The 27,902-nt window shown below is 43.7% G+C and overlaps 1 protein-coding gene across 1 annotated transcript in view; it reads right to left on the bottom strand.

The window, feature by feature from the left end:
- The window catches only part of LOC126175409 (juvenile hormone esterase-like), a 114,103-nt gene extending 103,915 nt beyond the window's left edge, over positions 1-10,188 (bottom strand). The window contains exon 1 of the mRNA XM_049922204.1: positions 10,056-10,188. Within this exon, the coding sequence (XP_049778161.1) occupies positions 10,056-10,118 (63 nt within the window). The 5' untranslated portion in view covers positions 10,119-10,188. The remainder of the gene's footprint in view (positions 1-10,055) is intronic.
- Between the last annotated feature and the right edge of the window lie 17,714 nt (positions 10,189-27,902).

Here is a 27,902-nt window from a genome sequence, read left to right on the forward strand (position 1 = left end):
TTGTAGAAGCCTTGGTTGGTACTCGATGCAGAAACGCCATGTGCCATACTTTTTGTTCTGAGAGTACTGAAAACTCTCTGAGATTTCAATAATGTCATCTTGGTGCATTTCCTCCACTTCGTTCCTGGCGACACGCTGTTTCAGCACTGGATTATTGGCATATGACCACCAACGCCTTACCATGGGCCGTTGGTCTGTCTTTTCTCCATTCTTGATTTTAAAGCATCCGACAATTGGTGCCAGAATGGTTGACTATCACTCTCGTTGTTCGTCGGTCAGGCTAGTTTCTATTGGCAGTTCGATAGCAGCGTCCTCTTCTGGATTATCTGGAGTGGCACTGGAGCACTATCCTTCGTCGATATCGTTAATCTGCCATTCTCGGACTGGATCAGCTGTCCCCAGGATCGTACCTTTAGGGATTCTTGTTGCTCGTTACAATTTGTCTCTGTGCGACGATTATAATAATCACACTGGCTTGTAGATATTTTTTATGAGACTGAGTAGCTCTTTGCAATCGATAAAACTCTCGGAGTTACACTAAGCATTTAGAGCGACGACTGGGACGCGTTTCGTTGATGATTGCAAAGTCTACAACCACCATTGTTGCGTTAGGTTAGGTTGCTGGGATAGCTTCGTTAATCTAGAGCTGTGTTCTTCCACAATGTATGATTGCATTTGATGCCTGAATCTGAAAGTAACAATATGGTTACAGCTTGTTAAAACTACGAATTTGGAGGGCTTGTTCCGTCATTGATAGTTATTCTTGTAGTACATGTTCTGGTCAGCTGGGCGTATTTCCCATTTTCGACTTTCAGTACAAGCACTTTCGTAACACGAAACATATCCATATTTTGCTGGTGACATGAAGCGTTTTGCGTTACCGAAAAAGAAGTCGCAGATTCGACCAGTGGCCAGACACGTTGACCGTCGATGATGACGTCAGTGCGGTTTCGTGACATCTTGCAACCGAGAGAGGTGGCACAGCGGTTAGTACACTGGACTCACACTCGGGAGAACGTCGGTTCAAATATGTACGGCTATCCCGATTTAAATTCTCCATAATTTCCCTAAATCGTTAAATGTAAATGGCGGAATGGTTCCTTTGACGGGACGCGTCCGACTTCCTTCCACATCCTTCCCTAATCTAAGCTTGTGATCCCCCTCTGACGGCCTCGTTGTTGACGGGATGTTAAAGACCAATCTTTCTCTGTTTTTTGGTATCTTTGTGATTTTCATCTTTGGCGGTCCCAGCTACAAGTGCGGTCTCTTCGCTTAACGTAGTTTTCGCGAATTCGTCTCCTAGACGAGGTGCTGGTATCTCTGTGCGACGACAGGGAACAGCTACAACATGTTGGAGAGCGATCTTGTTCAGGGTACGACGACGACCTTCGTTCCGCAGGCCAACTATTAATCGCCTGTAGTTGACTGGCTTCACTAAAATTGTTGTTATGACTGACGTCTGACGGCGTAGTAATGGTCGAACACTAGTCTTCTTTCTCTGCAACAGCGTACAACGTGTCCAGGGCATCCTCAGTAGAAACGTAACGGTGCGTATTCCTGTGTCCTCAAAAAAACTTCTGTTGGGCACTAGTCTTGGCAGAGGTGTTGCTCGTACCTGCGTTTGCAGTATGGGTTGTCCTGCACTATAGGTCCTAGTTGGTGAAGTCCATTCTTCCTTGTGTACTGGACTGGTGACGAAGATTAGTGCTACAGATCGATACATCTCTATTTCAGCATTGTCTATTACCTCCTGACGATGGGACCGACGTTCAGGGCTGATATCTTTTGCTAACGCTGTCTGAAAATACAGCTGATATAAAATACTCTATCTCTTCTCTTATTAATGCCATGTTAGAGGAACGAGGTCGTGGAAATCTTGAATAATATCCATAGGGCCCTCATTTTGAAGTCGGCCGCACTTTTCTCATCTGGCTCTTTTCTGTTGCAATTCCTCGGTGAGCTGCTGCTATTAAATGAATTCCTTTGTAGTTGTGACATACTTTACCAGAAGAGCTTGGTACATACGTTTGCAACTCCTGTCATGAAGTGCGAAATTTTGCAAGCTTCTGTCATATTCAGATTCATAACGTGACACAGTGCCAAAAAAAGATTTTTTTGGGACTGCGTCGCTTTCCAATGTCGTTGGCTCCAGTTCTTCGATTGTTCTTCCGATAAGCGGACTTGTTTATTGCTAGTTCTCGTGTACCTGTGGTCTAGGGGTAGCGCCTTTGATTCATAATCAAAACGTCTTCGGTCCCGGGTTCGATCCCCGCCACTGCCTAAATTTTGATAAATAATCAGCATTGGCGGCCGAAGACTTCCGGCATAAGAAGTCAGCCTCATTCTGCCAAAGGCCTTGTCAAAGAGGGCGGAGGAGCGGATAGAGGTTCAGGGCACTCTCTTGTCCTAGGGGTGGGAAATTGCCCCTAAAGGCGGAAGAATCAGCAATGATCAACGACATGAGGATGCAGAAGGCAATGGAAACCACTGCATTAAAGACACGTAACGTGTATCCACAGGACATGTGGCCTGTAATGGAAGAAGTGTCATGATGATTGGCAAAAGATTCCGGCATAGTCCCCCATTCGGATCTCCGGGAGGGGACTGCCAAGGGGGAGGTTACCATGAGAAAAAGATTGAATAATCAACGAAAGGATAACGTTCTACGAGTTGGGGCGTGGAATGTCAGAAGCTTGAACGTGGTAGGGAAACTAGAAAATCTGAAAAGGGAAATGCAAAGGCTCAATCTTGATATAGTAGGGGTCAGTGAAGTGAAGTGGAAGGAAGACAAGGATTTCTGGTCAGATGAGTATCGGGTAATATCAACAGCAGCAGAAAATGGTATAACAGGTGTAGGATTCGTTATGAATTGGAAGGTAGGGCAGAGGGTGTGTTACTGTGAACAGTTCAGTGACCGGGTTGTTCTAATCAGAATCGACAGCAGACCACCACCGACAACGATAGTTCAGGTATACATGCCGACGTCGCAAGCTGAAGATGAACAGATAAAGTGTATGAGGATATTAAAAGGGTAATGCAGTATGTAAAGGAGGAAGAAAATCTAATAGTCATGGGCGACTGGAATGCAGTTGTAGGGGAAGGAGTAGAAGAAAAGGTTACAGGAGAATATGGGCTTGGGACAAGGAATGAAAGAGGAGAAAGACTAATTGAGTTCTGTAACAAGTTTCAGCTAGTAATATCAAATACCCTGTTCAAGAATCACAAGAGGAGGAGGTATACTTGGAAAAGGCCGGGAGATACGGGAAGATTTCAATTAGATTACATCATGGTCAGACAGAGATTCATAAATCAGATACTGGATTGTAAGGCGTACCCAGGAGCAGATATAGACTCAAATCACAATATAGTACTGATGAAGAGTAGGCTGAAGTTCAAGACATTAGTCAGGAAGAATCAATACGCAAAGAAGTGGGCTACGGAAGTACTAAGGAATGATGAGATACGTTTGAAGTTCTCTAACGGTATAGATACAGCAATAAGGAATAGCGCAGTAGGCAGTACAGTTTAAGAGGAATGGACGTCTCTAAAAAGGGCCATCACAGAAGTTGGGAAGGAAAACATAGGTACAAAGAAGGTAGCTGCGAAGAAACCATGGGTAACAGAAGAAATACTTCAGCTGATTGATGAAAGGAGGAAGTACAAACATGTTCCGGGGAAATCAGGAATACAGAAATACAAGTCGCTGAGGAATGAAATAAATAGGAAGTGCAGGGAAGCTAAGACGAAATGGCTGCAGGAAAAATGTGAAGACATCGAAATAGATGTGATTGTCGGAAGGACAGACTCAGCATACAGGAAAGTCAAAACAGCCTTTGGTGACATTAAAAGCAACGGTGGTAACATTAAGAGTGCAACGGGAATTCCACTGTTAAATGCAGAGGAGAGAGCAGGTAGGTGGAAAGAATACATTGAAAGCCTCTATGAGGGTGAAGATTTGTCTGATGTGATAGAAGAAGAAACAGGAGTCGATTTAGAAGAGATAGGGGGTCCAGTATTAGAATCGGAATTTAAAAGAGCTTTGGAAGACTTACGGTCAAATAAGGCAGAAGGGATAGAAAACATTCCATCAGAATTTCTAAAATCATTGGGGGAAGTGGAAACACAACGACTATTCACGTTGGTGTGTAGAATATATGAGTCTGGCGATATACCATCTGACTTTCGGAAAAGCATCATCCACACAATTCCGAAGACGGCAAGAGCTGACAAGTGCGAGAATTATCGCACAATCACCTTAACTGTTCATGCATCGAAGCTGCTTACAAGAATAATATACAGATGAATGGAAAAGAAAATTGAGAATGCGCTAGGTGACGATCAGTTTGGCTTTAGGAAAAGTAAAGGGACGAGAGAGGCAATTCTGACGTTACGGCTAATAATGGAAGCATGGCTAAAGAAAAATCAAGACACTTTCATAGGATTTGTCGACCTGGGAAAAGCGTTCGACAATATAAAACGGTGCAAGCTATTCGAGATTCTGAAAAAAGTAGGGGTAAGCTATAGGGAGAGACGGGTCATATACAATACGTACAACAACCAAGAGGGAATAATAAGAGTGGACGATCAAGAACGAAGTGCTCATATTAAGAAGGGTGTAAGACAAGGCTGTAGTCTTTCGCCCCTACTCTTCAGTCTGTACATCGAGGAAGCAATGATGGAAATAAAAGAAAGGTTCGGGAGTGGGATTAAAATACAAGGTGAATGGATATCAATGATACGATTCGCTGATGACATTGCTATCCTGAGTGAAAGTGAAGAAGAATTAAATGATCTGCTGAACGGAATGAACAGTCTAATGAGTACACAGTATGGTTTGAGAGTAAATCGGAGAAAGACGAAGGTAATGAGAAGTAGTAGAAATGAGAACAGCGAGAAACTTAACATCAGGATTGATGGTCACGAAGTCAATGAAGTTAAGGAATTCTGCTACCTAGGCAGTAAAATAACCAATGACGGACGGAGCAAGGAGGACATCAAAAGCAGACGCGCTATGGCAAAAAAGGCATTTCTGGCCAAGAGAAGTCTACTCATATCAGATACCGGCCTTAAGTTGAGGAAGAAATTTCTGAGGATGTACGTCTGGAGTACAGCATTGTATGGTAGTGAAACATGGACTGTGGGAAAACCGGAACAGAAGAGAATCGAAGCATTTGAGATGTGGTGCTATAGACGAATGTTGAAAATTAGATGGGCTGATAAAGTAAGGAATGAGGAGGTTCTACGCAGAATCGGAGAGGAAAGGAATATGTGGAAAACACTGATAAGGAAAAGGGACAGGATGATAGGACATCTGCTAAGACATGAGGGAATGACCTCCATGGTACTCGAGGGAGCTGTAGAGGGCAAAAACTGTAGAGGAAGACAGAGATTGGAATACGTCAAGCAAATAATTGAGGACGTAGGTTGCAAGTGCTACTCTGAGATGAAGAGGTTAGCACAGGAAAGGAATTCGTGGCGGGCCGTATCAAACCAATCAGTAGACTGATGACCAAAAAAAAAAAAAGTTCTCACTAAATGTTTTCTTCTGTTAGGCCCGAAATTAATTCCAGCTACTGAGCTTTTCTTCATTGCTCTCGAATCGATGCAGGACTGTGCCATAGAAGTACAAATTCGCCAAAAACATCATGTTACCCCACCTGTTGTATCTGGCGACTCGGTCGAATACTTTCAGCCGTTTCGACCAGTCATGACCAGCATTTCTGGAAAACAATGATGCATACCTAGTACAGAGCTGATTTACTGCCGTTTTGGAAACCATTGTTCTTTTCCATTCTTCTGTATATTACTCGTGTCAGCAACTTGGATCCATCATGGTTTTCCAGAAATGCTGGTAATGACTGGTCGAAATGGCTGAAAGTACTTCGACCGAGTCGCCAGATACAACAGGTGGGATAATATGATATTTTTGGCAAATTTGTACTTCTATGGCACCGTCCAGCAGAGATTCGAGAGCAATGGATAGAAGATCAGTAGCTGGGATGAATTCCAAGTCGAACAGAAGCATACATTTAGTGACAGCCAGCAACAAGCAAGTCCACTTATCGGAAGAACAATTGAAGAACTAGACCCAGCGACATGGGGAAGCGATGCATTTCCAATCTTTTTACCCCTATGCCACAAAAGCTGGTAAAATCTCGCATTTCATAGCAGGAGTCGCAAACGCTTGTACCACACATAGGTGTGTGTTTGTTTGTTTGTTTGTTTGTTCTGCTGAAATGCTTCTAATTTTAATTCTACTAATATAATATACACATTTTCAACTTCTCGCGGTGTAATGCATAGTCCATTAAATTTCGGATATGCAGCCGCGCAAATGAAATTTCCTCCACTGATATTTCGGCCGCGTATCGTCCGGCCATCCTCAGAGTGAGTCACAAGACTGATGACAAGATCCCAAGCGCGGCCTTATATGCTCCACTGCAGCGGTGCCGCCGCCGCGCTGGATTAGCCGAGCGGTCTCAGGCGCTGCATTCATGGAGTGTGCGGCTGGTCCCAGCGGAGGTTCGTGTCCTCCCTCGGGCATGGATGTGTGTGTTTGTTCTTAGGATAATTTAGGTTAAGTAGTGTGTAAGCTTAGGGACTGATGACCTTAGCAGGTCATAAGATTTCACACACATTTGAACATTTGAACCGCGGCGGTACTACGCATTCGGGTCACAGATGCTGGTCGGCGGCAAAGAAATACGTTTACACATGCGCCGCCTGTGGCGAAGGCGTAAGGACATTCGATTCGCTTATCGATGTATGATCAGCGGTGCTGACTCCATATTTTCATGGCAGTAGGTGCCATCACCCTTCACAGGCCACAGGTGTCCTTAAAACCTTAGTGCATAGTGTGCACCGTATATCCGATAAAGACAATTTGCAAGAAGAACTCATATACCTGAAAAGAATTTTTAAATCGAATTGATTTTCTCCGCAACAAATTCGTAGAGCATTCAATGAAAAACCTAGAAAGCATGTATGTGGTGTGGAAGAAGATCAGATCTAGTGCGTTTTTGCACTATATGGGTGCTCTTTCCTCGAAGATAGGCCGTATTCTTGAGAAAGACTGTGTTAAGGTGATCTTACGGCCCCCAACGAAGATTGCAGCTTTACTCGGCTCTGTGAAGGACGATTTACAGCTTCATAAAGCGGTTGTGTATCAGATTCCTTGCGGAAATTGTGAGAAGTCGTACATATGACAAACAACACCCACCGTTCATGAGAGATGTGTGGAGCATCGAAGATACACACGCTTATTACAGCCAGACAAGTCAGCTGTGATCGAACATTGTATCATTACAGTGATGTGAAGATTTTAACATCTCTTCGTTTTTGGAATCTGTCTTCAAGGAAGCTATAGAGATTAGATTAGCTAATAATTTAATGAACTGAGATAATGGTTTTAATTTGGACAAAGCATGGACCCTGCTCTTGGGGTAATTAAACTGCAGAGAAGTCGTCATGGTGTCACCGCCGCCTATCATACATCGATAAGCGAATCGAATGTCCTTACGCCTTCGCCACAGGCGGCGCATGTGCATTTCTTTGCCGTGACCAGGATCTGCGACCCGCATGCGCAGTACCGCTGCGGTGGAGCGTGTAAGGCCGCGCTTGTCATCTTGTCGTCAGCCTTGTGACTCACTCTGAGGATGGCCGGACGATACGAGGCCGAAACATCAGTGGAGGAAATTTTATTTGCGCGGATGCACGCCCGAAATTTAATGGATTATACACAGTCATGCAATACAGTAACACAACTGTGGTGTTCAGTAAATTAAACAACCAAATTTTAGGAATTGCATTATACTGAAGATAAATGTAGACGCACCTCTCATGTGTAAAAACTGGAGGCACAGGGTAACGCATCATATATAACTAAAGGCACATGCAACAGTAAGCGAATTGTAACCTATTTTTCCATTGATGTGGAGCAATGAGGAAACCATTATGCTCACCACTAACGCCAGGAATGTCACTGTGTAACTTTTCTCCTGAATGGTGTGAACCATTGAAATGTTTAGTGGTCTAATAAATAAGAGACAGACTCAGAACACAGTTTCATTTGTATTTAAGTGTGACTTATAACCCCCTCGACACCATGCTTTTCGGATGAAATAATGAAGTTGTTGTGTTATATATAAGTACCCTATGGAATAAAGATTCTGTACCTCCACACATAGTTGTTTATCTCAATTCATTCAAAAACATTCTGCTTTTAATTACTCAAATGCATATTCTCGTGAATGCGTATTTTTCAACTTCTTTTGGACAAGCCTTTCAGAACCGTCCTGTAATTAAATGCTCTTTACGGCCTCTATCTATATAACTGGTTACCTTTCGGCATTGCTAACATCCCAACAATCATTCAGAATAGTTTAGAAGAAACTAATAAAAATATTCCAGAATGCGTCAGTTTTCTGGAAGATATCCCACCTTGATTATGTAAACTCACAATCGCAACAAATTGCTCGACCACCCCAAATCACGAAATAGCCAAAGAAATTGGTACGACTGTCTAATATCGCGTAGGGCCTCCGCGAGCACGCAGAAGTGCCGCAACACGACGTGTCATGGACTCGACTAATGTCTGAAGTAGTGGTTAAGGGAACTGACATCATGAATCCTGCAGGGCAGTCCATAAATCCGTAAGAGGACGAAGGAGTGGAGATATCTTCTGAAAAGCACGTTGAATGGCATCCCAGATTGCTCAATAATGCTCATGTCTGAAGAGTTTAGTGACCAGCGGAAGCGTTTAAACTGAAAAGAGTGTTCCTGGAGCCACTCTGTAGCAGTTATGGACTTGTGGTATGTTGCATTGTCCTACTGGATATGCCCAAGTCTGTCTGAATTCATAATGGACTTCAATGGATGCAGGTGATCGGATAGGTTGCTTACGTACTTGTCATCTGTCAGAGTCGTAGCTAGACGTATCAGGGGTTCCATATCACTCCAACTGCACACACCCTACCCCATTACAGGGCCTCCATCACCTTGAACAGTCCCCTGCTGACATGCAGGTTCCTAGCCGGCCGGAGTGGGCGCGTGGTTAAAGGTGCTACAGTCTGGACCCGCGCGACCGCTACGGTCGCAGGTTCGAATCCTGCCTCGGGCATGGATGTGTGTGATGTCCTTAGGTTAGTTAGGTTTAAGTAGTTCTAAGTTCTAGGGGACTTATGACCACAGCAGTTGAGTCCCATAGTGCTCAGAGCCATTTGAACCATTTTTTTGAACATGCAGGGTCCATGGATTCATGAGGTTGTCTTCGTACCCGTACACGTCCATCCGCTCGAAACAATTTGGAACGAGACTCGTCGGACCAGGTAACATGCTTCCAGTCATTAACAGTCCAGTGTCGGTGTTGATGCCCCCACTCGTGGCGTAAAGCTTTGTGTCGTGCGGTCATCAAGGGTACACGAGTGTTGCTTTGAATGGTTCGCACGCTGACACTTGTTGGTGGCCCAGCAATTTACGGAAGGGTTGTACTTCTGTCTCACTGAATGATTCTCTTCAGTCGTCGTTGGTCCCGTTCGTGCCGGATCTTTTTCCGGTCGCAGCGATATAGGAGATTTGATGATTTACCAGATTGCTTATATTGACGGTACACTCGTGAAATGGTCGTACGGGAAAATCCCCACTTCTTCCCTATGTTGGAGATACTGTCCCACCGCTCGTGTGCCGACTGTAACACCACGATCAAACTCACTTAAATCTTGATAACCTGCCCCTGTAGCAGCAGTAAACTATCTAACAACTGCGTCAGACCCTCGTTGTCTTACCCGTATATAGGCGTTACCGACCGCAGCGTCGTATTCTGCCTGTTTACACATCTCTGTATTTGAATACGCATGCCTATACCAGTTTTCTTTTGGCGCTTTGTGTATTTCCTAAATTCTATTTTACAGCGCTAGAACTATTATTTTAGGTCTCTGAAACTACAGTACTAATCATTATGAATTACTACCATCTAAGTACACAAAGATGACGTCACTGTTTCCTTAAGTTTACGGTGAACCAATGCAGTCAAAAAGTTGGTTGTGTCTAAACGTTACCTTGCCGTAGGTGATGAACTGAATAAGGAGAATTCCAAACAATTTTCTGGCGTTCAGCAGCATGGCAGTAGGTTCGTCGGTTCCACGAGCAGATTTTGAGTGACGCTTTTTAATAGTATGGCTGATCCTTTAAATATGCCTCAGCCTTCGCTCAAGGACTGCAGGCTCCTTGGTAGCCTGTTGTCAATACAGCTGCTGCGTTTAAACATGCCCCGTATTCGCTCATGGTTCGCAAGCTGCTGAAATTTCTTGGTACCCTGTTGTTGTTACAGCTGCAGCGCAGGTGTGTTTCATTTTCAATGAGTAAAGAACAGTCACGTGAAGTCGATTCATTATCTCTTGGCTGTGTTTGTGTGTTAGTGGCTGAATACAACTTGTAAACAAAGTTGTGAACGCTGGGGACTGTGCCCGCTTGTTTCTCGTAAAGTAAACGAAAGTTGACGTCTTTTCCATTGTTAACTAAAAGAAATTTCAGTATAAGGTTACACAGCCAACCGGTTGCACATAAACGTTAGGTTCATTGACTTAGGTTTCGACCTACTAGGGGTGTCTTCATCAGAACCAACAGTTGGTAAATCGTAAAATTAAATTGCTAAAAATCAACAGTCAGAATTTTGAGCTACCATTTTCAAAACTGTATGGCTAAAAGAAGTTCTTTCGACACAACAGAACCACAACCATTTCGTTTCTTACAGATCTATCACTGGAAAAACATTCAGGCACAACATGATCGTGTCTTAATTAACGAGAGCAATGGAATGTGAGGAGTCGGAACGTGGTAGGGAACCTAGAAAATATGAAAACGGTAATTTGAAAGCTCAGTCCAGATGCAGTGGGAATCAATGATTTGAAAAATATTTCTCGATAGTACTGAGAAATGGAAAGAACATAAGGTTTTCTGGTCATAAGAATGTAGGATAATATAAACAGCATCAGAACATGGTATAATAAGAGCAGGATTCGTTATTAATTAGAAAATAGGGTAGAGTGAGTACTGCGAACAGGTTAGTGGTAGGGTTGTTTCTATCATAATCGACTCTAAATCATCGTCAACAGAAAAAGTTCATGCTGACGTCAGAAACGAAAGACGAATAAGTAGGTAAAGTATGTGAGGATAGTGAATGGGTAATTCAGTAAGTAAAAAGAGATGATAATCTAATTATCATAGCTGTTCGGCACGCGGTAGCAGGAGAAAGAATAGACGAAAGAGTTACCGGAGAATGTGGACTAGGTAACAGGAATGAGAGAAGAAAGAAATTGAGTTACGCAATAAATTTGTTGCGTACCACCCTTATTCAGCTTCGTACGTTGTCCACAGAGGTAAGAAATAACTATGTGTGTCTTCAACTTCTGCCTGCATACATCACGACGAAATACACTCCTGGAAATTGAAATAAGAACACCGTGAATTCATTGTCCCAGGAAGGGGAAACTTTATTGACACATTCCTGGGGTCAGATAAATCACATGATCACACTGACAGAACCACAGGCACATAGACACAGGCAACAGAGCATGCACAATGTCGGCACTAGTACAGTGTATATCCACCTTTCGCAGCAATGCAGGCTGCTATCCTCCCATGGAGACGATCGTAGAGATGCTGGATGTAGTCCTGTGGAACGGCTTGCCATGCCATTTCCACCTGGCGCCTCAGTTGGACCAGCGTTCGTGCTGGACGTGCAGACCGCGTGAGACGACGCTTCATCCAGTCCCAAACATGCTCAATGGGGGACAGATCCGGAGATCTTGCTGGCCAGGGTAGTTGACTTACACCTTCTAGAGCACGTTGGGTGGCACGGGATACATGCGGGCGTGCATTGTCCTGTTGGAACAGCAAGTTCCCTTGCCGGTCTAGGAATGGTAGAACGATGGGTTCGATGACGGTTTGGATGTACCGTGCACTATTCAGTGTCCCCTCGACGATCACCAGTGGTGTACGGCCAGTGTAGGAGATCGCTCCCCACACCATGATGCCGGGTGTTGGCCCTGTGTGCCTCGGTCGTATGCAGTCCTGATTGTGGCGCTCACCTGCACGGCGCCAAACACGCATACGACCATCATTGGCACCAAGGCAGAAGCGACTCTCATCGCTGAAGACGACACGTCTCCATTCGTCCCTCCATTCACGCCTGTCGCGACACCACTGGAGGCGGGCTGCACGATGTTGGGGCGTGAGCGGAAGACGGCCTAACGGTGTGCGGGACCGTAGCCCAGCTTCATGGAGACGGTTGCGAATGGTCCTCGCCGATACCCCAGGAGCAACAGTGTCCCTAATTTGCTGGGAAGTGGCGGTGCGGTCCCCTACGGCACTGCGTAGGATCCTACGGTCTTGGCGTGCATCCGTGCGTCGCTGCGGTCCGGTCCCAGGTCGACGGGCACGTGCACCTTCCGCCGACCACTGGCGACAACATCGATGTACTGTGGAGACCTCACGCCCCACGTGTTGAGCAATTCGGCGGTACGTCCACCCGGCCTCCCGCATGCCCACTATACGCCCTCGCTCAAAGTCCGTCAACTGCACATACGGTTCACGTCCACGCTGTCGCGGCATGCTACCAGTGTTAAAGACTGCGATGGAGCTCCGTATGCCACGGCAAACTGGCTGACACTGACGGCGGCGGTGCACAAATGCTGCGCAGCTAGCGCCATTCGACGGCCAACACCGCGGTTCCTGGTGTGTCCGCTGTGCCGTGCGTGTAATCATTGCTTGTACAGCCCTCTCGCAGTGTCCGGAGCAAGTATGGTGGGTCTGACACACCGGTGTCAATGTGTTCTTTTTTCCATTTCCAGGAGTGTAGTTCACAGGTGAACGGCCGGATGTCAGTATCCAACGGGCACAATGCTCTGACAGGCGACCACATTGGTATCGTCTGGTGCGATGATAAATCGACCACTTTGAGGGGACGCGGCGCTGTTAACTCTGATCTGGCCACTGGTCTTCGTCGTCAGCGCCCAGCATCTCCTTACCCATTTCGAGCCAAAATAGGCGTTTGTCGAAATATTGGCCCATTGAACATTGACATCCGGCCATTCATCCGTGAACTGTTTTGTCATGAACCACACTGGGAGAAGCTGAAGAATCACGTCAGATGCCTCAATGGGAAAGAGACGTATCACAGCTGGAAATGAGTTGACAAGCTGTGCCACTGGCGGAGGCGTTTGTTAAGTGCATTTGTATTTTACTTATGAGGACAAGAACATATGAATCCGAACTTCGCAAAGGTAACTCATCACATAGATTCAGCAACGGCCAGAAGAATCATGAAATGTGCCATCCTAGCCTTGGCACGGGAGAGAGAACGTTTTATTCGCTGGTGCCTGGAATAGACTAACAAAGCTCTTTCTAATTAAATCCACAGCCGGCCAACCAGTTCAGTTCTTGTACGTGGGACTGGACTGATGGTGTCACCTGGGCCACAGCAAACTCCGTACAAACAAAGGCAATCAGACGGCAGACATCAAAATCCGAGAGTATAATTATCGGAGAGACAACCTTCTGGCGCTTCTTGCAAAATTGTCATCAGTCTCACGGGCAAACTTCTAAAAGTGGATGCGATTTCAGTTCTTAAGAAATGATTATATTTTGCACCACCTCCTGAATCCACACCAGTCACGGACATCAACAGTAGAATGGAAGAGGCAGCTTCACGACTTCCACCGGCATGGAGAGGGCAGCAGTACAAGAAGTAAGAGAAGATACAGATATCATGGTCTCACTAGCCGACGCGAGCAACGAAATGTGGTCCTGTCTCATCAGGATTACAATGAGAAAAAGCGGGGAGTACATATCGAAAGACTGATTCTGATACTACCAAGGGGCTGGAGGGAAAGACCACGGAGCTTCTGAAAGAGGTTAAGAAACTTCCACACAGGTCATTGATTACATCGAGTTTATGGACTGCTGAAAGTTCCCAAAGCTGGGATGCCATTACGCCTCATTGTTAGCGAAATTGGTGACACACATTCTCACTCATTAAGACCTGGAGGCTTTGCTTAGCTCTTACATCGGGAGGTGTTCACATCACATTCATAGCTCAGTGCATTTTGTTGTGGATGCCTTAAGAGCCTTAAGGACAAGGATACCGACGTTGTCATTACAATAACCCTTCGAACTTATTAGAAATTTGACATAGAAACGACCATCGTTTCTAGGAATGTCGACGTTGCCGGTGCTTACCATGCGCAGAGGGAAAGAGTGGCCATGGCCTCCAGTCGAGGAGGAAGCCCTGAGATCAGTCCAATGTAAACCTATCTGTTTCTTCCTGTATGCAGGCAACATCTTCGCCTTATCGTCACATGGAAGAGGTAGCTGAATGATTTCACCATACATCTCAGTGTCATACACCAAATGATCTGTTGGAAGTCAAAATCAATGGAATCCTCCCATTTCTGGATACCCCCCCCAAAAAAGCACTTTGGGGCATATCGTGTACTGGAATAAGACTCACTCTGATCTATATGCGCGAACGGACAGCTGTCACCACCCACCAGAGAGAACAGACGTTCTCGAGATATTGGCCTATAGGTAAAATTAGTAAAAAACGTTCTCGATTTCACTGTGATTTATTAAAACATTGACAGGTTGAGGCCTCTAGTTGTAGGCTATTTTCAGAAAAAGTTTCATCTGGCTGACGATGACGAAGCGTAGAACAGCTGTGCTGACCCCAGTCGCAAAACTAATCTATAGCGCTTGCAACCTCTCTGACTGTGAAAGTCTCCGCCAGTAGCTTGAAGATCTTGTGAAGGTTCGTCTAATGCCACCTTTCTGATTTATTGGAATTCTCTACTGCGCTGATAAATAACACGATGGGTACAACTACTGCTGAGGCCTGGATGAGCCGTCAGTATGGGTAAATTCCATGAATGCTTGTGTGCTGGTAAATACGTTGAAGAAGTTTCCTTAGTGGAAACAAAGTTGGCTTCACTGACCAGTAAATCGAGGAATAGTCCACATAAGGCTCGATCAGAGACAGCAGAAACAGAATTGGTTGACCACCATGGAGTCCCAAACAGTGTGTCGCTGAAGAAATTAATATGAAAAACTTGTTGTTGTTGTGGTCTTCAGTCCTGAGACTGGTTTGATGCAGCTCTCCATGCTACTCTATCCTGTGCAAGCTTCTTCATCTCCCAGTACCTACTGCAACCTACATCCTTCTGAATCTGTTTAGTGTATTCATCTCTTGGTCTCCCCCTACGATTTTTACCCTCCACGCTGCCCTCCAATACTAAATTGGTGATCCCTTGATGCCTCAGAACATGTCCTACCAACCGATCCCTTCTTCTGGTCAAGTTGTGCCACAAACTTCTCTTCTCCCCAATCCTATTCAATACTTCCTCATTAGTTATGTGATCTACCCATCTAATCTTCAGCATTCTTCTGTAGCACCACATTTCGAAAGCTTCTATTCTCTTCTTGTCCAAACTATTTACCGTCCATGTTTCACTTCCATACATGGCTACACTCCATACAAATACTTTCAGAAACGACTTCCTGACACTTAAATCTATACTCGATGTTAACAAACTTCTCTTCTTCAGAAACGCTTTCCTTGCCATTGCCAGTCTACATTTTATATCCTCTCTACTTCGACCATCATCAGTTATTTTGCTCCCCAAATAGCAAAACTCCTTTACTACTTTAAGTGTCTCATTTCCTAATCTAATTCCCTCAGCATCACCCGACTTAATTCGACTACATTCCATTATCCTCGTTTTGCTCTTGTTGATGTTCATCTTATAACCTCCCTTCAAGATACCATCCATTCCATTCAACCGCTCTTCCAAGTCCTTTGCTGTCTCTGACAGAATTACAATGTCATCGGCAAACCTCAAAGTTTTTATTTCTTCTCCATGGATTTTAATACCTCCTCCGAAATTTTCTTTTGTTTCCTTTACTGCTTGCTCAATATACAGATTGAATAACATCGGGGAGAGGCTACAACCCTGTCTTACTCCCTTCCCCACCGCTGCTTCCCTTTCATGTCCCTCGACTCTTATAACTGCCATCTGGTTTCTGTACAAATTGTAAATAGCCTTTCGCTCCCTGTATTTTACCCCCGCCACCTTTAGAATTTGAAAGAGAGTATTCCAGTCAACATTGTCAAAAGCTTTCTCTAAGTCTACAAATGCTAGAAACGTAGGTTTGCCTTTCCTTAATCTTTCTTCTAAGATAAGTCGTAAGGTCAGTATTACCTCACGTGTTCCAGTATTTCTACGGAATCCAAACTGATCTTCCCCGAGGTTGGCTTCTACTAGTTTTTCCATTCGTCTGTAAAGAATTCGTGTTAGTATTTTGCAGCTGTGGCTTATTAAACTGATTGTTCGGTAATTTTCACATCTGTCAACACCTGCTTTCTTTGGGATTGGAATTATTATATTCTTCTTGAAGTCTGAGGGTATTTCACCTGTCTCATACATCTTGCTCACCAGATGGTAGAGTTTTGTCAGGACTGGCTCTCCCAAGGCCGTCAGTAGTTCCAATGGAATGTTGTCTACTCCAGGGGCCTTGTTTCGACTTAGGTCTTTCAGTGCTCTGTCAAACTCTTCACGCAGTATCGTATCTCCCATTTCATCTTCATCTACATCCTCTTCCATTTCCATAATATTGTCCTCAAGTACATCGCCCTTGTATAGACCCTCTATATACTCCTTCCACCTTTCTGCTTTCCCTTCTTTGCTTAGAACTGGGTTTCCATCTGAGCTCTTGATGTTCATACAAGTGGTTCTCTTATCTCCAAAGGTCTCTTTAATTTTCCTGTAGGCAGTATCTATCTTACCACTAGTGAGATAAGCCTCTACATCCTACATGAAAAACTTAGTTTATTGTAATCTCGTCTTTTGTTTTCGTGTTGAATTCTGGTTAAGGTTGCAGGAGCAGGGCCAGTTTCATCCAGGTCCCGCAAGATGGCATATAATTCCACAGCGAAGACAGTAAAGTAATGGTTGTCAAACGTTTTTGCTCAAGAGCCAGTAATGACCTTGTGGGGGCACCTAGGGCCAAATGCGTATCGATCTTTTTATTAATTCACAACCTACATAAACTAGTACATCATAAGTCCTCAACCGACTAGCGGCAGTAAGTGCTCGATAGGCTGGCAGACCTACGACATGGGCTTCCTTTGTAAGTTACTTTCTTCAGATCTGTAATAAGATTAAAGGAGTGCTACAAACTGTTATACAAATAATGTAAATTAACCCATAGAAGAACGAAATGACAACACATGTTCATAAAGGTTATTACAGACGTTTTGTGCCAGCTATACACAAAATCTTTCCATTTAATTTCCAGTTACATAAAACAAAGAGATGAACGATGCGTTGGCATGTAAAAATTAAAATTAGTATGCACATCACACTTCGACAAAACATCGTTCCCATAACATAACACGTCACGGCTACGGGAGCGCCACAAGACTGTCAGCAACCAATGCATGATATGAACTGACCGCAAGCACAACAGTTGTCGCTGCAGTTAATGGATTCAATCAGTAAAAATCAAATACGTAATTTAAAAACGACCACTATTCTACGTATACTTACCATAAATAATTCTGAAGTGTTTGGAAAACGTTTTTGATGATTTCTTCGTGACAGAATACTGCTAAGAAACCCTAGACACCATATTTACGATACCTGCGTTATATCATTACAAAACTGCAAGTATCTTTTTTAGGCGGTAAGTAAGCGACAAGCACAGTTACAAAAGAAAAATAATATTTGAGAAAACTTTTTTATAAGAAAACAGAAGCTCGTTTGTGTGCTAACGCACCCAATCTAAAAGTTACACCATTATAGTGCATCACATTTAGTGCACCAAAAAGTTAAGCGATGTGGTGGCCTACATCACGACATGAATACTACAGAGGATACCAAAGGAAAATCTTTATATAATTACAGTCCGCATCTTAGATTGAGTTTGTGGTTGGTTCTGAGCACTATGGGACTTAACATCTGTGGTCATCAGTCCCCTAGAACTTAGAACTACTTAAACCTAACTAACCTAAGGACATCACACACATCCATGCCCGAGGCAGGATTCGAACCTGCGACCGTAGCGGTCACGCGGTTCCAGACTGAAATGCCTAGAACCGCACGGCCACACCGGCCGGCTGAGTTTCTGTAGCCAAAGAATACTGAACATGAGAAATCAAAACGCAGTCCCGAGTCTGGGCGCGAAGATGGATCCGAACGAGAGGAAGAGTGGAGCGTCTGCCGTTCGACATGGACACAGCAGCTCGAGTTTTCTGCATGCGTAAGGTGAGCATTTCACGGCATCGGCACTAGGAATCTGTGTAGTGAATTTCTCTTATTTTATTGTGCACCCATTACAATAGCAATTTTTGTCCTATTTAAGAGTACTGTGGCAGCTTGTTTCGAGGTTCACTTCACAATCACTGTCATTCGTATTAATCAAAATCAGACCGTGAATCGATTTTTTTTAAATTACAGGTAATGTTAAGCCACCACCTGTGGTTAAACTATATCAGCTGTCTACCAAAACATTTTACTGTATAAACACACAGTACACTGTAACCATTTGCTACGTAGAACTGCATTCCGTTGAAATTATGTTTTTGTGAATAAATGTCTCGTGATGTTGAGTTATATCTATTATTCAACTAAACAACATCTCTTAAACACCTTCAATAATGTCGCTTCGTACTTATTATAATAAGAGGAGTCTTGGAGTAAAGGAAAAACGATGCGTCGTATTCAGTTTCACTCTACACTGCCATGTTATATTCGTTCGCGTTTAAATCCATTACGTGTACTTTTCACAGAAGTGTTACTGAAACGGTGGTTCTATACCTTAGAGTACAGTGAGGCAGAAGTTCGTAACAGATATCCACATGCCTGCACACCAGAGACACGTGTTGCAGGCGTACCTTGCTACATCTTTCGTTTCTTCGAACATTAACACTTTTCTGGAAATCTGTTGGTCCTAATAGTCTAACACGTCCTAGGTTGTGGACACAAAAAGGGAAATACCTCTCCACTTTCATTATTTCTTCTAGATGTGAGAATCTCTGAAAGAATCTTATCGTATTCTGTTTATTTTGTTTTAAGTATAATGATTAATTTTTCATGAAACAATCCTGTTTCTGGATAACAGATTTCTTCTAACCAACCACTTCCTCCACTTCTAGACAGGTATACTGAAATATACAGATTTTCTATGTGCTACTGCCCTCTATCGGGCCGCTTTCTGTCTGGAAACTGCTGGCCGCCTATTTTCGAAAGCTTGCTAATTGAGATACATAAATGAAAATTTTACGTTACACCTACTGGTAATTTTTCAGTATGCGGAAACCATTATCCACACCATATTATGTATAACAAAAGTTCGTTTCGAGAGTGTTTTGTGTCCATAATGCAGTGATTCTCGCTGGTCTATATCGTCTCCTATTGCCATTGATCATCGCTAACTGTATTCACCTAATGGCTGTTCTCCACCTGAGAGCGAAAAAGTGATCTGAGTCTTTCAGTTCCTCTATTTACATTTAGTATAAGATTGTTTACTCTTTGGATATTATTTCTGGTAACGGAAGTAATAGGTTACGAAAATGAGTGAATTTTTTAAACATTTTTTGATTCATCAGTCTTCTGACAGTGTTTGATGCCAACCCCCACCGATTCCTCGCGTGTGCCAACCTCTTCATCTCAGAAAAGCACTACAGTTTTTACCCTCTACAGCTCCCTCTAGCATCATGGAAGTCATTCCCTGATGTCTTAACAGACGTTCTGTGATCCTGTCCCTTGTCCTTGTCAGTGTTTTCCACATATTCTTTTTTCTCTCCGATTCCATGCAGAACCTTGTCGTTCCTTACCTTCTCAGTCCACCTAATTTTCAACATTCGTCTGTAGCACCACATCTCAAATACACTCCTGAAAATGGAAAAAAGAACACATTGACATCGGTGTGCCAGACCCACCATACTTGCTCCGGACACTGCGAGAGGGCTGTACAAGCAATGATCACACGCACGGCACAGCGGACACACCAGGAACCGCGGTGTTGGCCGTCGAATGGCGCTAGCTGCGCAGCATTTGTGCACCGCCGCCGTCAGTGTCAGCCAGTTTGCCGTGGCATACGGAGCTCCATCGCAGTCTTTAACACTGGTAGCATGCCGCGACAGCGTGGACGTGAACCGTATGTGCAGTTGACGGACTTTGAGCGAGGGCGTATAGTGGGCATGCGGGAGGCCGGGTGGACGTACCGCCGAATTGCTCAACACGTGGGGCGTGAGGTCTCCACAGTACATCGATGTTGTCGCCAGTGGTCGGCGGAAGGTGCACGTGCCCGTCGACCTGGGACCGGACCGCAGCGACGCACGGATGCACGCCAAGACCGTAGGATCCTACGCAGTGCCGTAGGGGACCCCACCGCCACTTCCCAGCAAATTAGGGACACTGTTGCTCCTGGGGTATCGGCGAGGACCATTCGCAACCGTCTCCATGAAGCTGGGCTACGGTCCCGCACACCGTTAGGCCGTCTTCCGCTCACGCCCCAACATCGTGCAGCCCGCCTCCAGTGGTGTCGCGACAGGCGTGAATGGAGGGACGAATGGAGGCGTGTCGTCTTCAGCGATGAGAGTCGCTTCTGCCTTGGTGCCAATGATGGTTGTATGCGTGTTTGGCGCCGTGCAGGTGAGCGCCACAATCAGGACTGCATACGACCGAGGCACACAGGGCCAACACCCAGCATCATGGTGTGGGGAGCGATCTCCTACACTGGCCGTACACCACTGGTGATCGTCGAGGGGCACTGAATAGTGCACGGTACATCCAAACCGTCATCGAACCCATCGTTCTACCATTCCTAGACCGTCAAGGGAACTTGCTGTTCCAACAGGACAATGCACGTCCGCATGTATCCCGTGCCACCCAACGTGCTCTAGAAGGTGTAAGTCAACTACCCTGGCCAGCAAGATCTCCGGATCTGTCCGCCATTGAGCATGTTTGGGACTGGATGAAGCGTCGTCTCACGCGGTCTGCACGTCCAGCACGAACGCTGGTCCAACTGAGGCGCCAGGTGGAAATGGCATGGCAAGCCGTTCCACAGGACTACATCCAGCATCTCTACGATCGTCTCCATGGGAGAATAGCAGCCTGCATTGCTGCGAAAGGTGGATATACACTGTACTAGTGCCGACATTGTGCATGCTCTGTTGCCTGTGTCTATGTGCCCGTGGTTCTGTCAGTGTGAGCATGTGATGTATCTGACCCCAGGAATGTGTCAATAAAGTTTCCCCTTCCTGGGACAATGAATTCACGGTGTTCTTATTTCAATTTCCAGGAGTGTACTTCAATTTTCTTCTGTTCCGGTTTCCCCACAGTCCATATTTTACTACCGTACAATGCTGTGCTCCAGACGTATATTCTCAGAAATTTATTCCTCAAATTAGGGCCTATGTTTGATACTAGTAGTCGTCCCTCGGCCAGGTATGCACTTTTTGCCAGTGCTAGTCTGCTTTTGATGCCTCCTTGCTAAGTCCGTCATTGGTCGTATTGCTATCAAGGTATCAGAATTCCTTAATTCCATCCACTTCGTGACCAATCATCCTGATATTAAGTTTCTCGCTGTTCTCGTTTCTGCTACTTCTCATTACTTTCGTCTTTCTTCGACTTACTCTCAATCCATATTCTGTACTCATTAGACTGTTCATTCCGTTCAACCATCGTGTAATTCTTCTTCACTTTCACTCAGGATAGCAATATCATCAGCGAATCGTGTTATTGATATCCTTTCACCTTGAATTTTGATTCCACTGCTGAATCTTTCTTTTATTTCCATCACTGCTTCTTCAATGTATAGATTGCAAAGTAGGAGCGAAAGACTACATCCCTGTCTCACACCCTTTTTAATCCGAGCATTTCGTTCTTGGTCATCCATTCTTATTGTTCCCTCTTGGCTCTTGTACATATTGTACATTACTCGTCTCTGCCTATGCATACCCCTATTATTCTCAGAATTTCGAACATGTTGCCCCATTTTACTCTGTCGAGCGCTTTTTCCAGGTCGACAAATCGTATACACGTGTCTTGATTTTTCTTTAGTCTTGCTTCAAACATCAACAGCAACGTCAGAATTACCTCTCTGGTGCCTTTACCTACCATAAAGCCAAACTGATTGTCATCTATCACATCCTCAGCTCTCTTTTGCATAATTATGTATATTATTCTTGTTAGCAACTTGGATGCATGAGCTATTAAGCCGATGGTGCGATAATTGTTGCACTCGTCAGCTCTTGCAGACTTCGGAATTGATAGTTTCATCATTGGCACAAGCAACAGATTTGCCTTGCTACCTCAGTTAACTAAGGAAGAGGCTCAGGCAGACGTAAGTGTAGTCTGCACTAACCAGACTTTCACTAGGAACCAACTGTTTCAAAATAAGTAGAAAGCAGGAGGAAAGTTTCGTTTGTTAGGTAGTAGCCATGGAAGAAGTGTGGGCCAGATCTTGCAGAAAAGTTAGGTAACAGGCACCAGGTTAAAAGTTTTTTCAATCCCAGTGCATGAAAAAGGTGATAGAGGATGTAGGATCATTATGCAAGGTTTTACAAAACTGGATTATGTTGTGGTAGTGGATGGAGTGGGAAACAGTATTAGTAGGGATCATGGCTACAAAATTGAGTGTGACCTGGTAAAAACATCATCTGCAACGAACTATACAAATGCTGGCTTGGTTCCTGCTTTCAGTGGGAATTGTCGGCCCCAATTCAGGAGGGTCAATATGGAGCTAGATCAGCTGTTTTGGATGGCTTTTTTACGGGCATAGGTTTGGTTGCTGTTGTTGGTATGGACAGGTGGGACTTCACAAGATATGGCCTGCATCTTAGTGGTAAACGGAATGATAAATTCGCTGCACTGATAGGAAAATATTTCAGAGGGGAGGGGGCAGCACTGAAACTCATGGGAGTACCACTTTTTTAGGCTAAGATCAATGTCCAATGATTCAACATTGAATGAAATTAAGCTTAATAAGAAGCTCAGACAGGCAGGTACTAGAGATGTAAAATATCACAATATTCTTCTAAAAGTACAGTGAAAAATAATGTTAGTATGTCATAAGATTGCAATAAAAGCACAGCGAGAAGTAATGTTAGTATATTACATCAGTATATCAGATGACTGTGCCTGTCTGAACATTATATAGTCACAGATATGGGAAAGGTTAATGTAGGGGGATATAAGCTTTTAGCACATGTAAGTAGAGGCACTATGGAGAGAGGCGAAGTTGCCATATACGTTAAAATCTGTCACAGTGTGAAACATTTGCAAACTAAAAAGTTAGGTGTAGAGCAACATATAGAAACATGTGCATGTGAGAAACTAAATAATGGAACTTTTGTAATTGTAGCCTTGTATAGGTGCTCACTGGGAAATTTTCAGCTATTCTGTCAGACAGAGGGAAGCAAATTATTGTTTATGGGAATTTCAATCTAGATTTTTCTGAAAGGATCTGATAGAAAGCTTGACATTGAAGTTTTACTTGGTCCATTCATATTTAATGTCAGTTATTGAAGTTACTTCTCAGGTGGTGCAGAAAAACAACACACTGATAAATAATTTTTTATAGACCAAGATAAATTTAATCAAATAAAAGCTAGAAGGAGTAAAGACACAGAAAGAGTGAAACATTATAAAAACTATTGCACTGTATTAACAAAATTTATTAAAAATTCCAGTAGTATGTGTATCATGTTTGGAATTAGGACATGTGATAACAAAATGAAAACAATTTGGAATTTTGTTAAAAGGGAAACGGCACAACTGAGAGCGCATGAAGACTGAATTTCTATCAAACTCAATGGAAAGTTAGTTAACAAAAAGCCAGAAGTAGAAAACATTTTAATACTCATTTCTAAGTGTTGTTTTTATTATTTGCAGTTACTCCATTTGGCAAATGCACCGCCTTCCCATATGTTTTGCTGTTGTGCTACAATTTATCAATGCTGTGGCCGTATTTTACGATAGGTATGTCCCACTGTCTGTATTATCTACCATAGATGTGAGCAAGACAAGTGGATAGCGATATTCAGCATCTCACTTGTGTTGTCGTTGATGCTGGTGGCATTCGTTTCTCGACAGCAAAGAAGTTGTAGAAGTATATGGAGACTAAAGAATATTTGTTTTTAAATAAAAAAGTTCAGTTCTCTCTCTGCGATTGGGGGGTGGGGGAGAGCGAATTGTTTATAGTGTAGTTCACAGCAAATAAGGGAGAATTTTAGTTGGTGCAATGCATTATTTAATCGTGCAAATATACTTGTTTGTTACTTGTGGCACTGGTTATCGTTAAAATGGTTCGACTGTCGGAAACCATATACAGCTGTAGGAATATCCGTCTTGGTCTACGTTATTTATCACTTCCATAACACATTTCGGCTTTGCAGACGTTCCTATAGTAGTAAGAACACCGCTTCCAAAAGAGAATGGTTGATTTGTGCGGTCGTAAGATGTAAGATGTTTTTATTTTAGTGGAATTAGAGCGCAAGGTATGTAAAGATGAGCAAGGTTACCCATTCCTCGTACAAATTAACTATCTGATAAACGTAACAGTTTGTACTTCAGAGCGGGACTGATGTGTCATCGGAAGTTTAGCCACATTGGTCGATCTAACCTATAATTGTTTATCACTTGCATACCACGTTCTGGGGACTGATTCGGATTTTTCGGTACTTATGTCAAGGATGGACCACAAATAGTATTTACCAATCACAAGCGTAATTATTCTCAACTGGGAATGTGAAGGATATCGTGATTGTTATCATATGGTGAAAGATAAATCCCCGGGGCGAGCCCAATTCAAGAATCTTAAGGACAGGATGGAGACTTTACGGCAAGCTCACCAACTAATGCACTCAACTGTATCCCTGGCCTCAAATTGCCGTGTACGTTTTATAGACTGATCACGTGATCAATATGTGACTTCCAGTAGTGCGTCCTAAAAAATTTAGAATGCAAATTGATACCGTGGATTGAAAAAAATTGTGTAATGTGGTAGGTTGTTTCGTCTTAGTGACATGTACTTTTCTAACGCAACAACAATTAATACTGAATCTCGAAGTGTCGCCGCTCCATAACGTCATGGTAATATCACTATTCTGTCATAAAGCAGCCATGACTGACCAAATGATCAGTCTAATCTATAATTATTTATCACTTACGTATCACTTTATGAGAAATGATACGATGGGTTTTTCGAAGAATGTAACGTAAGGAAAAAAAAAGTCAGGTTGCATGCTTTCCTCATCAACCTGAACCCATAGCAGGCTGCATTAATAGATATGGTATGCAATTACCTCACTCGTATGTTCCCTTAACTGCTCAGTAGAGCGCTGGCCATAATAGAAAATCATCACGTGTAAAAACTACCATCACTATCCAAAGTAATTTTCAAATTTACAACCTTAGAGAAGAGAACAGAAAAAAGATTCAATAGTATGCTACCTACAGACCTCTTCCCAGCAACATCAGTCCGTGAATTTGTCTCCGAAATTAGCTGCTTTGTTCTTCGTCTTTGATGACAACTTCAAGGACGGGACATTTTTGGACCTGCAGTGATGTATGAGACGCAGGAGATCGGAGGATTCATGGTATACTATTAACTGCAACACTTTATACCGAATGATTCTATTGTACCGAGTACATATAGGAACCTATTTTGTTACTAAATAACGCATTTTGTTTGCATAGGATATCAAGACTGCATGGGTAAATCCAGCAGTTCACAGACCTTCTCAGGTTGGGGATTTTCTCTGCCCGGGGACCGGGTATATGTGTTGTCGTCATCATCATTCTCATCATTCGTGACAGTGGCTAGATTAGACGGTGAAAAAAATTGGACTGTGAAAAAAATTGGACTTTGTACTGGCGCTGATGATCGCGCAGTTGAGCGCCCCACAAACCAAACGTCATCACCATCATAGACCTACTCTATGGCACAGATGAGCCATAAAATAAAAAGTAATTTTAGAACATTTTTAAGGTCGCCTCCATGCAGAGTTTGGTGACTTATTCGGATAATATGCAATTGTCTTAGTGAGTGTGAGCGCATCTACCAGACTGACATCTTAAGAGGTGGTAGGAGCTATCTGGTGAAGACAAATGCGTACCTTCAGGGCTGTAGAAAGGAATTTCTTCACCTTTACTGCTTGCGACGACACACACAGGACGTGGATTGACTAATGCGTCGGTTACTGTCAACCAACGTTGGCACGTTGAGGCCATGATGAGTCTTCCCTGGGACTAGAATTTTCATTTAGTGAGGAGCGCCGTTGCTACAACAGCTGTATTCCTTAGGTACCTGGTGACTTGTGTTCCTTCAGGCTGCATACACACTAGTGATTGTACGAATCGAGAAGAAATGATGGTGATTCCATTGTTTTCAAGTATGTGCAGGTCGTTTATTCCAGCAGTCATTGCGGCATTCGCAGGCTAATTCCTCTCTGTGGAAGATTAATTTTTATTATGGAGAATCAACTTATTGACAGATGGTGCATGAACCATGCAGCTCTCTCCAAGGTCGTTTTTTATCCTATAATGAGGGAAGTGCCATGACCTCTGTGAGTTGATCGCTTCGTATGCGGAAATATTTTATTTTTGGTGCACACTTGTCACTGTTCTGTCTCACTTCGATGGTGAGGACATATGTACTTCAGGGTATTTCCAAATCTATTTGTGAGTCTCACAGTGATATCGTACACTCATTTCGGAAGCGTTACATACATATTTATTTTGTCTGGGAGCACTGGCAGATATAGACCACCGCTAGTGTGCTTGCAGCACTGTATTTGTCGCCAAATTTTTCCTGATATGCTGAGAATGGTTCACGAGTAGACCGGAGTAATATATTAGCTTTGTCCCATTGTGCCATTCCTACCCCCATTTGAAGGAAACGGCAGAGTAACGTTACTAATGTGATGGACACAGAAGGATTGGTAGCCTATCTACTCGGAGTTTCTACGTATCTTCTAGCTGTGTCACACCTTAATAATAACGAAATAGCTGATATCGTGTGGCATGACTATTTAGCCTGCCTAGGAGCTCTGGTTGAAAGTGACTGACGTCGCCCGCGGATAAGCAAGAGTTGTAAAATCCATTCTGACTGATACGTACGATTTGATTGCCTGTGTTATTCCGAATTACGATGAAGCATTGTAATTCAGAACCACACAGGAGCTGCAATATTGTATTTATCCGCTAACATTGCGCAAGTGACTTTCAAGTAAAATGTCTCACCTCTACGGAATATACATAATGTATGTACGAGTACAGGTTGTAGACGCATTGTTGACAACGTATGGAAGTTTAGGTCTTGCCATGTATCGTGCACGGATAGTCAAATGGCAAAGCGACCGCTCACGATAAGCAGACAATCCGGATTTGAATCCCAGTCCAGCACAGATTTTCATTGTCGTCACTCCACTCTAGAACTGACGGTTACTCATATTCGCAATCGTGAATACATTTAATGTATGTCATTCTGATCGATCCAGAGAGTGTAAAGGGGGAGGTGAGTGCCAAGTGCTTATCTGCACTGCAGCTCACATATTCCCACCGACATTCTGGGACTTTTTTCCAAAAAGGAATACAAACGTCTCAAAAATGAGATCGACTGGAAGTGCAAAATGGCTAAGCAGGGATGGCTAGAGGACAAATGTAAGGATGTAGAGGCATATCTCACTAGTGGTAAGATAGACACTGCCTACAGGAAAATTAAAGAGACCTTTGGAGAAAAGAGAACCACTTGCATGAATATCAAGAACTCAGATGGAAACCCAGTTCTAAGCAAGGAAGGGAAGGCAGAAAGGTGGAAGGAGTATATAGAAGGTCTGTACAGGG

Source organism: Schistocerca cancellata, chromosome 3 (genome assembly GCF_023864275.1).
Source record: "Schistocerca cancellata isolate TAMUIC-IGC-003103 chromosome 3, iqSchCanc2.1, whole genome shotgun sequence".
Classification (NCBI taxonomy): Eukaryota; Metazoa; Arthropoda; class Insecta; order Orthoptera; family Acrididae; genus Schistocerca; species Schistocerca cancellata.